The sequence below is a fragment of the Nothobranchius furzeri genome, chromosome 19, assembly GCF_043380555.1.
Source record: "Nothobranchius furzeri strain GRZ-AD chromosome 19, NfurGRZ-RIMD1, whole genome shotgun sequence".
Lineage (NCBI taxonomy): Eukaryota > Metazoa > Chordata > Actinopteri > Cyprinodontiformes > Nothobranchiidae > Nothobranchius > Nothobranchius furzeri.
The window spans coordinates 21,189,706-21,201,766 of record NC_091759.1 but is presented as its reverse complement, the minus strand read 5'-3'; the positions used below and the strand labels follow the sequence as shown (position 1 = coordinate 21,201,766).

At 45.2% G+C, this 12,061-nt stretch overlaps 1 protein-coding gene across 1 annotated transcript; it reads right to left on the bottom strand.

The window, feature by feature from the left end:
* Positions 1 to 275: 275 nt before the first annotated feature.
* On the bottom strand, positions 276 to 11,356 carry wasf2 (WASP family member 2). Its single transcript, XM_070547548.1, has 9 exons — positions 11,234 to 11,356; positions 9,326 to 9,488; positions 6,670 to 6,804; positions 6,373 to 6,526; positions 6,071 to 6,182; positions 5,860 to 5,978; positions 4,632 to 4,787; positions 2,266 to 2,759; positions 276 to 1,178 (listed from the first exon to the last, which is right to left on the bottom strand). Exons 2-9 carry the CDS (start codon positions 9,456 to 9,458, stop codon positions 1,021 to 1,023), a joined length of 1,461 nt encoding a protein of 486 aa, XP_070403649.1. The 5' UTR covers positions 9,459 to 9,488; positions 11,234 to 11,356; the 3' UTR covers positions 276 to 1,020.
* Between the last annotated feature and the right edge of the window lie 705 nt (positions 11,357 to 12,061).

Here is a 12,061-nt window from a genome sequence, read left to right as displayed (position 1 = left end):
CTTGTATGGAAAGCTTTTAAAGCATTTATCTCCTTTCAACTCGCTCTGACATGAACCTGCGATCTAGCAGTCGATGCATTCAAGATTACGGGCTCCTTGAAACCTTGAAAGACGCGAGGACACAGTCGGATGTTCCTCACGATCTGTGATCATTAAACGGCAGATTATTTTATAGACTGCCCCACGCAGCTGGCAGCAGGATGTGTGAAAAGGATGAGTCATAGACGAGGCTCGGAGCAATCACGTTTCACACATAAAATAAACCAAAACCATCATTTAAATTGACTTAATATTTATTGAAATAAATCATTTGGAAAACTATAAAAGGAGAGGAAAGCATAGATGTGAGTGCGCTATAAAAACGGCAACTTAGCATAAAGGCACTTGAATTCACCCTATCGTTTGGTCGGAAGATCAAATTAATGCACAAACACTGAAAAGGCACTTTTACGAATCAATTCAAGCAAAACAACTTAAAAAAATAATAATAATTCAAGATGGCGGGTAAGGAACTTCAAATGTGCTATAAAAAAATGATATCTTTATGAAGTGTTCCTTCTGGCTTTCCTCGACAACGCCGACTCAATAACACAAGGATCCCTAATTTAATAGTTTGTTTACAAGCTGGAATAAGTCGCTAGTTCCCACGGTTGCCAGAGAAGACGAGATAAAAGGAAAGGTACCGCAGAAGGGATTAAATTATCTCAAAACATCATGTAAACTCAGAATCTGTTGCATAATCTCAAAGTTAACTCATATTAGTCAATAAAATCCTGATGAAGGTGGAGTTGATGTGTTTAAATCACAGAATACTGTTGGATCAACACAGAAACATCAAACCGGGACACAAGCAGCCGCCCTCGTTCACAAACTCCGGACTGGAAAACGTATCGGTGGAGGAATGTGATTTTTAAAACGCCACAGGATAAATCCTCTTTATAAAAAAACGTACTTGAAGACTGTAATGGGAATGCACAGATGTTGGTCAAGGCTAAGGTAAGATGGTGGCGGTGACGGCGATCAATCGGACCAGTCGTCGTCGCCGAACTCCGAAGAGTCGTCCTCGCTGTCGCTGCACTCCACGGCGATGCGACGGGACAAAATGGCGGCCACGTCGTTGCCGGTCGTGTCCCTCTTCTCCTGCTCTCGCTGCGCTTCCACCTTACGCAGATTAAAACCTACGTTAAAAGAAAAAGTGTGAAGTTAAAAAAGCCGTGGCTTGAGAGAAACGCCCTCTTCAGCAGAGCATGCTGAAAACGCGTCTAGAAGCACACACCTGGTTTATTTACTTCCTAACAGCTGCAACAGAAAAACAACATTTGTCTTTAATAATCAGAGTACAACATCCTGGTTGGTCTGCTGCAGCTGCTAGGAGCAGAGTGCTGCCCGTGTGGCAAGCTCTTACGTCATATAACGTACACGTTCAAACATTCTCCCTCTGTGACGCACCGAGCGGAGAAGTTCAATGTTAGAAGAGCTGCATGATATACGTGTGTGTTACGGTCACATCGCAGATCTCGCTACGATATCACAGGTTTAAGAACTCGACGCGTTCTGATCTGACGTGGATCACTGCGTGTCCTTCAATCAATCACAATCGTCCCTACTCAGTCAGCAGAATCCGACCACAAAGGGGTTAGTTGTGTGAGATTTTGTTGTTTTTTCTAACTCCCTCTTATTAAAACCTGGCCCAAAACTATACAGTGTTGTTGTTGGTGAACAAATAAATTAGGAGTGGGACTTGATTAAAAATTATTTTAAATATTCAGAGGCTTCGTAATTAATTAATCTTGATTAATCGATCAAGATAATTTTCCCCCCAAGCCATTTTTTTTAATTAAAAATGATGTTCGGAGTATATTTCTATAATTACAAGATCTATTTGATTACTATAGTCTCATTATAAAGAAAAACACTGTGGGATTTGTTGGGATGTGTAAATATTAGGTTATGTGTTACTGATGAAGTGTAAATAGACATGGAACATCGTGAATGCAGTGTACTGAACTGAGCACTAGGTGGCAGGAGAGCCCTGCTAATGAATATAGAGGTGTAGCGTAGAGTTCAGGGGAAGTTCTGATGAGAGATACAAGATAAATGCTTGTCTGTCTCGCTAGGCTCAGCTTCCGTTATCTTCTCTAATCATAATTAACGCATTAAATTTAAACCCCTAAAATTAATAAGTTGGTTTGTGTCTACTGGAGGTTTAATCATCTCCACTCAGTCAGCAGTGAGGGGCACTGCCTCCCTCTAGGTAGGTCTTACCGCTTCTGATGGCCTGCAGCAGGTCGCTACGAGAATCGCCAGCAGCAGCTGGCTGAGGTTTAGGAGCAGAGCTGGGAGCCACGCCTCCACCAGAGGAGGGGGGAGGAGGAGGAGCAGAGATTCCAACAGATGGAGGAGGAGGAGGCCCTGGGGGTGGAGGAGGTGGAGGAGGAGGTGGTGGACCTCCACCACCTGAAAGGACAGGTGGCGGGGGAGAAGAGATAAAGGACATATCGGGTGGGGGAGGAGGAACAGGGGGAGACGGATAAGAGTTGGTAGGAGCGAGTGGAGGAGGAGGAGGAGGGGGAGCATCAAAGCCAGGTGGAGGTGGGGGTGCATCAAAACCAGAGGGTGGCGGCGGGGGAGGAGGTGCAGGGGGAGGGGAGAGGCTTGGACGGAAGTTAGATACAGGAGAGGAGAGAGAAGGTGGAGCGGGAGGAGGGTGGGTGGGACTCATGCCGCTCCACCTCTGGGCCGGAGCTCCATCACCAAACCTGCAAGTAAAGATGAACAGAAGCGTTAATACAGAAGAAGCTTCTCCAACTACAGATGTTCCTCTGGAGATGTGTCGCCGCGTAGCCGTGTCCCAGAGTGGCCGAGTCCCAGAATGGCCGTGTCGCCGCATAGCCGTGTCTCAGAGTGGCTGCGTGTCCCAGAGTGGCCGAGTCGCCGCATAGCCGTGTCCCAGAGTGGCCGTGTCGCAGAGTAGCCGTGTCGCAGCGCAGTACGACTACGTAGCCATGTGACCGCACAGGCGTACGAACGCCTATACGTTACCACCGAGTGGACGTATGACCACCTAGACTAAAACCGTGCAGCTGTAGAACTGCCTAGACAAATAACTGTAAACACAGCCACCTAGATGTACGACCGCCTAGAGCAGGGGTCAGCCACCTTTGTGAGGCTGAGAGCCACTTCACGATTACCGAGTCACATGAAGGGCTACTGGGTTGACAAGGTTTTGTCACGTGCACAATACTGACCTTTGAACTAGAATAGATTTGAGTTTAACTACACTTCATGTATAATAAATATATTTTAAGGTTTTTTTTTTTACAATATATCGGTGCAACTGAGGTTAAAAAAGTCTATTTGGGCTTGTCCCTTCAGAAGTCACTACAGCCAATCATCTGTCTCCATTCAGTCAGGTCTTCTGCATCCTCTACCAACTAACTTCATGTCCTCTTTCAGCACATTCATAGATCTCCTGTCCTGACATGTCCAAACCATCTCAGTCTGTCCTCTCTGACTTTATCTCCAAAACATCTAACAGCTGTCCCTCTAATAGACTCGTTCCTGATCCTATCCATCCTCCTCACTCCCAAAGAGAACCTCAACATCTTGAGCTTTGGAACCTCCCGTTATGTTGTCCTCAAGGACCATCCGGCATGGCTTCTCTCACTTCTGTCTTCCACACATTTCCTTTCCTTTTTGCTGAAACCCTTTTTCCACACACATCTGACATTCACCGACTCCACCCTGCTTCACCCGCCTCTTCGCCTCTTTCCACCTTCTCTGTTGCTTTGGACCATAAACCCCAAGTCCATAAAGTCCTCCACCTTCTTTACTTCTACTCGCTGTAACATCACTGTTCCACTTCAACTGTCCCCTCTCATTTACACACATGGATGGTGTCTTCGTTCGTTCCTTTCTTCTCCAGTGCACATCTACACCTCTCTAGCTCTTCTTCTACCTGCACCATGCTCTCACAGCATATCACTGTCTGCAAACATCAAAGTCCATGAAGACTCCTGTGTAACATCTTCAGCTTGTCCATCACCAAAGCAAACAAGGGGCTCAGAGCAGATCCTTGATCCCATCTCACCTCCACCCTGAACTCCTCTGGAACTCCAGCTCTCACACACGTTCTTTACCACTCTAATACTTTTTGGTTACTCCAGACCTCCTCATGCATCTCAGCACCATCATAACCTTCTCTGTACTTCTCCTTTGGCATCTTTGAAGCTAAGGTAGCATCTGTAGAACACTCTTGGCATCCCACTGTTCTGCTGCTCACAAATGCTCACTTCTCAAGTCTAGCCTAGCTTCTACCACTCCTTCCCAGAGTTTCACTGTAGAACCCATTAGCTTTGTTCCTCTGCAGTTCCCACAATTCTGTAAGCCGTCCACGTTTATAATCACATAAAATGTGATTTTAAAAACAGCCACAGAAAATAATATTTTTACATTTTTCTGAACGGTAAATTGTGCTATTTTTAGAACAGGCCTGAGGGCACCAGGTCGGTGACCCCTGGCCTAGACGTACACGTACGATTGTCTAGACGTACAGTCGCTTGAACATATACGACCACGTACATGTGTGTTCGTGATTCGCTAGCAGGGCCAATCATGCTAACAGTACTTACGGTGCGTCTACGGGTGGAGGAGGCAGGAATTCTTCAGGACTGCCCGCAGGTGGAGGGGAGCCAGGCTCGTAGGCGTAGGAGTTCGTACTCTGATCAAGGGGATCAGAATTAAAACCTTCTCCTGATCCGATGCTGCCGTTCCGACCCTCAGAGTTCCTTAAAGCAGACAGAAGACATTAGCTTAATGATGAAATATCAACGCTGAGGTTTCATTTATTTAAAATAAACGAATGGGCGACGGCGGCACAGGAGTTAAGCGCTCGCCCCGTAATCGGAAGGTTGCAGGTTCAAGCCCCACTCAGCCTGTAGCTGTCGTTGTGTCCTTGGGCAAGACGCTTAACCCACCTAGCCTGCTGGTGGTGGTCAGAGGGACTGGTGGCGCCAGTGCTCGGCAGCCTCGCCTCCGTCAGCGCCCCAGGGCAGCTGTGGCTACATCGTAGCTCCTCACCACCAGGGTGTGGGTGTAAGAGTGAATGGGTGAGTGATTGTGTTGTGAAGCGCCTTGGGGGAGGGGGTTCCAGGGCCTCTTACCAAAATAAAAAGGCCCTAAAAACAGGTGGAAAGGTCAAACAACAGCAAACAGGAGAATATTTTAAATATTTTTATCGTAAAACTTGTTGAATGACTGAATTTAACCCTTTCAGGTCATCGGCTAAAATCAAATCAAACATAAGGGATGTTATGGTTGCAGTTGTTTACTGCAGTGTGTCCCTACACCCCACCCCCGAGGACATTCCCAGACAGCACGTACCACCCACATCACTGTGTACAGATGGGCTGATAAGGACGGGGAGAAGACATCACGTGGGCTCCTGATCTGAACCTTTGCTTTTGTAAACTAGGAGTCTTTTTTTCCAAAGTCCAGCTCAGCTGACTGACCGTGATGTTGTGTTTGTGACAGATAAGAAGCCCACAGGAGTAATGTCTTCTACAGTCTGCCATAAACGGTCTTTACAAGCACAGGACTCCATCTCTGTAGTTTAACGGTGCTGCGGCGATTAATCAACTCAGCTAAAGCAAAGCAGGCCCAGACCATCACACTATCACCACCGTGCATGGCTATCGGTACAACGTTGCTCCACATTTGTCTCATCTGTCCACAGTATAGTTCCCCAAATGGCTTAAGGCTCATAGAGTTGACGTTTTGGTCTCTTTCGTGATCTCGGACCTTAACTTGGATGTTTTTCTGACTTTTTCAGTTCTTGTGCGTGACAAAGACTTCACTCACAGTTCCGACTTCGCCTCGACAAACTCCGCTCCCATCTTCTTGCGCTCCCACTCATCCTTTCTGGTTCTGATCTTTTTGGGACCGTGCGCCCGTTGGTTCACGTTGTCTTTCTTCTTCACCTGCTCAGAAAGGAGGAGCTCCGCTTGAACTCTGATGTAACCAACACCATCTGACTGCGTGACTCCAGCTTTTAAGTGTGAATGCGTCTCACCTTGTGCTTGCGCTTAATGATGTCTTTGGTGTCCTGCAGCATCTTCTCCTTCCACAGGTCAAAGAAGTAGGAGGGATCGGTGTAAAACTTAAGGGCTTCCTTCCCATCCTCTCTGCAAACAGGTGATTACCGACATCAGGATTTAGTAGCAGTCACACCCTGACGCGTTACTAAAGGTAAAGCGTGCGCTGAGATTGTCATCCATCTTAAGTGTTGATATATTGAACTTTTTGGGTCTCATGCATGAACAAAAGTAAACAGAACTTATTCCCTGCGTGTTCTGCTGCTGTGACCCATCCTACCGGTATGCGCTGAGTTGGTTGAGTGGTGGAGGTGGATTACAGGTCGAGTAGGTGTCCTGTATAGGCACAGGCAGAGATGGTCTGGTGAAAAGCTCCTGGTCCTGGGTCAGGCTGCTGTGGAAGGCTTTACGAGAGGTGATGGCCTGCAGAGAAACTGAGGCAAAGACATGGGGGACAGAGAAGGCTTTTAAATATTTATCACGCTCAATAAGAGAGGAGCTGAAGCTTTCAGAAGGCTTCAGTAATTTCAGGAGTACACCAGAAGCCAGTTTCAACAATAAAATCAGGAGCGCTTACCTTCTTCTTCTTTGGGGTCCAGCTGGGTGACTTTAACCTGCAGACGATCAACTCGTTCTCCCAGCGTGTGGACTCTGGTGGCAAACGCTCCAGCCTGGACAAACAGCTCCCCAAACACATCCTCGGCATATTTACCTACAAAACACACACACACACACCTTAGCAACATACTATTACAGGGGTGGACCTTTAAAGCGCCCGAGCGACAATGGCGCTAAATTTTCTCGTCGGGCGGTAAATACTTGACGACTTACCGCCCGGATGGCGCCCAAGCCTTGTTTGTCATTTACACACCAGCTTTCACCTACATCATGGCCGCGCCCTGTAGGAAGCCGCCGTTTTCGTTTCGCGCGCGTGAACCGGCGCGCCTCTAGCCACGTACTGCACGAATCTAGTTCTAGTCACGTGAACTATAAGTTCACTATTAAAGACGAAGTGGAACCACCACGCTAGAAACACACAAGCACACAGGAAGATGGCGCCGCCACAGGGATGGGATTTCTTGATGAAATCTCCGGCAAAACGCTTTAAAACTGGTGAGGAGAAGCGAGACAGTTGGAAACGGTATGAAGCAGAGAAGCGTGTGCGTAGGTGGAATGATTCTTGGCGGTTTAAAGAAGACGGGAGGCGCAGAGAATGGCCATGTTCGAGCTGAGCAGCGCCTCGCCTGGAAAACAGACGAGAGCAGACGTAAGCAGCAGGGGGAGTGGCTGAAAGCCGGCGTTTAAGTCGGACAGATTTCCCTACATGTGTAGCTCGGGGGCGACGATGGCTGAAGATATGGCGTTAGCGTTCACACTTGTTCAATTTTCTATTTTAATTCTGGTGCCTGTTAGCAGCTGAAACACATCCTCACGTGCTTGTGGATATCATATATTGTATTTGGAGACCTGACTGTAATAATGAGTAAAGGTTATCAGCTGTAGCTTCAGTGTGCTCATAGGAAACGTGACAAAAGAACACAAAAAACATTTCTCTTCATGGCCTATATAGTTGTCATCATCAACATAACATGATTTACAGAATACTAGGGCTGTAGCGAAGCCTCGACGACGTCGACGGCTCGATTCTAAAAATTTGTCGACGTCAGATCTGGTAGTGGACGCACCGCGCCCACTTGTTGCATCCGCAGGAGTTTGTAAATAGAGGAGGAATCTGCCTGTTTTTCCTCTAGTTCGCCCTCTTCTCCGCCTTCACTAACATCTCCGCCAAATACCAAAGACCCGGAACAACGTCCGTCCACTACTAGATTATTTTCCTGTTTTGCCCGCCTTCGTCTCCCGGCAACGGACAACAACTTCCGGGGTCAGATGTGCTGCTTCGTGTCTACCGCAGATGTAGAAAATCACCGGGAGCGCTTCTCCCTTCATTAAGGAGCTTCTTTCAGACATGAGGAGAGCTGTTTTGGTGGTAGCAGTCTCTCCTCCGTGCTGGTCTGTTTGCTGCTGGGTGTTTTTGGTTTATTTAAACTTGGTAACTTGAACTTAACGTTGGTAAAGCTACTGTTAGCATCTTCGCTAACAGCTTCTTGCGTTGGGATAAGCTGTTACGTTTTGGTTTAGAGTTCATCTTTTTTGTGGTGTAGATCTCCCTTTTATTACATTTAGAGTGTTGTGGGTTTTCGGTTTAGTGTAAAATATCACCTGAGTTTGGTTTAACCCGTAAGACCACTCGCCTCACGCACATAAGTGACCAAAACAAAGCAGCATGGAGACACTCCATCTTCTACCACCTCTCAGACAGCAGCCTGCTCTCCCAAGTTCTACACGTCACCAGAACATAACCAACCAACACAATAAACGCAGTGTTATACAAAATGGAAGGCCTGTAGTGTTTATTCTCTTACAGTAAGAATTTATCAATTTTTTTGAGGAATTTATTTGAGATTTTCTGGTTTTTGTTAATTGTGCAATAGAAAAATAATCATTAGATTAATTTTCTAAATAGTCATTAGAATAGTCGACTATTCGATAAAATAATCGTCAGAATAATCGTTTTAAAAATAATCGTTTACCCCCAGCCCTACAGAATACATGTGACCAACTAACATTTCATGTTCTACCACCGGATGTTTGGATCAAAATATGAACCAATCAGATCTTAGATCGGGTGAGAGCCAGGCGTTTCCCGTCATCCTCTAGGTTTTGCAGCCGAGGGAGAGCAACTGCAGCGCCTTGCTCCAAAATCTGCGGTCGCCTTGATCTCACGAGGTTATCGTTGCCTACGTGTGCATGACGTCAGAGCAAGTCGGCGTCAAGTCGGACACAAATCTAACCGGCATGCACTGCTCGCCGATCGCCGCTGGTCTAATCTGCGCAGAACTGGCTCATCTCGAACACAGCCAATGGCTCGAGTACAGCAAAGCGGAGTTGGTGATGTACTGCGTTGTATGCCGGAAGTATGCGACGACAAAATCGTGTTTTGTTGAGGGAACAAACAAATTCAAACTTGAATACGTTATTATGTTTGTGAATGTGTACAAAATAAAGGTTTATTACATTTAAAACAGTTCAGTTGTTATTTTGACTCGTTTTGGCAGCTGACCAGCGGGGCCGGTAAATATTCAGAGTTACCGGCCCGGCTGGCCGGTTGGTTTTGAAGTTAATGTCCACCCCTGTATTAGCTCAGCCGCCATGTTTTACTGCACATCACTCACTGAGACTGCCGAGCTGACGGATGATGTTGGCCAGGCTGATGTTGGTCACACACTCCAGCTCACTGCGGATGGTGGAGGGGAGGGTTTGGCGACACACATGCCGCGGCTCAATATTCCTCGTCACCAAAGGCATGATGGGCTGTGGCGGGCAGCAGACCCAACCCTGACAAAGAGGGATGGAAGAGTTATTCAAGCCAAATGGATAAGGTGATTAAATACCTGCAAATAAATATTTAGTCATTCCTCTTTTCTTTAAAAGGTGCATTATGTAAAAATTAACTAAAAATGATATACTGTGTTCAAATTTGTTTCATGCTACCACTTTAAACAACTCTGGAGCTTTTTGGGATCTTTTGGGATTTTCTCACTGTAATTTCTCACTATATATTTTACATACTACACCTTTAAGTTTTCTTTGGCTTAATGTTCAGTCACTTTACAGTAAGCTGTGCATTTTTTTAAAGACATGAAAGGCATCTAAACCTCAAAAGACAGGAGGCGGCAGCCTTGAAAAAATTTAATTCAAGCACTTTTAAGGTTAGTTATCTAGATTTTCCAGCAACTTACACCAATGAGGACACACAAAGACATAAACAGACACTAAATATGAGCTCAAAAGAACTATTTCACTTCCTCATCCTCATTTCTGGGTTGCTACAGACAAATGTACATGCCAAACACAAACAACATATATATTAATGAAAAGTTTTTGTTCCATTAGTACGTTCAGAAATTTATTTAAAGGCCAATTTTTTCTAACGTACTACAGTAAAATCAGAGATTTGTTGTATATCTAAGAACACTGAAGGGGCTGCAAAATACATTGAAATGGTAGCATTATTGCAGTATTAGTAAAAAAAAAGTTAACGAATAACTGCTTCGACTGCAATAACTCTTAGTTTGTGACATACATTAGCATGCTGATCGCACATGAGGAAAGGTGCACGGAAAACATGGATTTACCACAATATTCAAGATGAATAAAGTTTTTTTGAAGGGTTATTTTCAATAAACGTCATCTCAAAATCATTGCACCATATCGTAAATGTTACTGCAACATAAGTTCCGTTCTGGTAAGAATTTATACCAGCAATAAAACTACACACTTTAAAGTCAGGCTCATGGCAAACACAGACATGTAAAAATAAAACTGAACCAGACAACAAAGCAGAAGCAAAACTAAAACTTTGCTCATCTCAGCAGTAAAAATAGACCAGAGTTTATTTCAGCTCATAGCTTCCCCACATCAGTGCTTGCAGCATGATAAATATAACTGATTATTTCTCTAGAACTAAGCAGTAGCTCATTTATGAAACAAGCAACTCCCATTAGGCCCTCAGAGATCTGCAGTTTCTGGTTTGTTGGGCTTCCTGAAACCCATTTAGGTTCCCTAATTACAAGCGTTTCATGTGAACTGTGAAGCATCAGAAAGCGATGAATCATGGCATAAATGTCACCTACTTAATTATGCGTGTCAGTCAAAAGTGTCCTCACTTTCCTCTCTTAGTTTTCAGCCAGACTGTGTCCAAATGGCGCAGGTTTACACACTTTTTGGAGAACAACTTGCTAGTTTTGGGAAGCTCATGTTGTTCCGACAGTGACTCACTCCCTGCCTCTAGGACAAACTAAGATAAATTAGTTTTATCTACTTTAGACATAATCAGGTTCTCTAAATTAAAAGTTCGGGCTTAACAAATCAAAACGCGATAAAATCGTTGATTTTCTTTAATGTCCACAACATTAGCTAAAACTAGCTAGCTAAAACAAGCTAGTTTACTTTGGGATCACGGCCTCGTCAGAGCAGGAAGTAACTTGTGGGCGTCCGCTACACCGAAAAAGCAGCTAAACAGGCTCGTATTTACGCGCCAACTTGACAAAAACAACACTAACTGATTATTATTTACTTACCGTAAAAAACTGAAGCCGCAGAGTCTCTCTACAGCGCCCGTTTTCTGACTGCTGTTATGATTGTCTAAAAAAATCCAGAGCGGCACAGTAAAGCGCTCGAGCTAAACAGCGCGTGAGCTCCCGAAAATGCAAACTTCTGATTGGTCGAGGGGTGGAGTTGCTCGAAGCTGATTGGCTAACGCGGCTGTCGGAGGATTTAGCTGACAGGATGTTGAAACGTCAACGTAAAAAGCGCAGCTCCACCCTAGGAGCAAACATCTGTCCGCAATCTTAGTAAGGGGGGGCGGAGGCTGCATTCCGACATGCGCTCCCGCGAGTTGGAACGCGTCCCAGGAATGACCGGCATCTCGGTGCTCTATGAATGAGAACAACACATTAAAAGTTAAAAGGAACACGAGAGAGATGCGTTGTTGAAAGCATCCTGCGCAGCAGGCTCGGCCCATTCACACTGAAAGAAAGTAAAGCAACAGAAAATAATAAATCATGCGTGAGGGAAGTTAAAACGCGAGGCTCAACTTTGCAACATTGCAGCTAGGCAACAGGATTATGGGTGCTTAATGATGAGACGGTGCTTTGTTTTCTTGTGTGTACTTTTAACACTTAGACAACACACATATTGCATCAACATTCTAGTTGTAAACCTTTGTGTTGAATTTAAACTGTCATTGCAAGTAATGGATGTATTTCTAAAGTGTAAAAATGAATTGAGAAATCTAACTGCTGCATTACCCAACCTGAAGAGAAATAATGCAGAAAATACCTACAGGATCATGTCAGACAGGTTTGTTGTTAGTGCAACCCACATCAAATTACAACATGAGAGCGGTG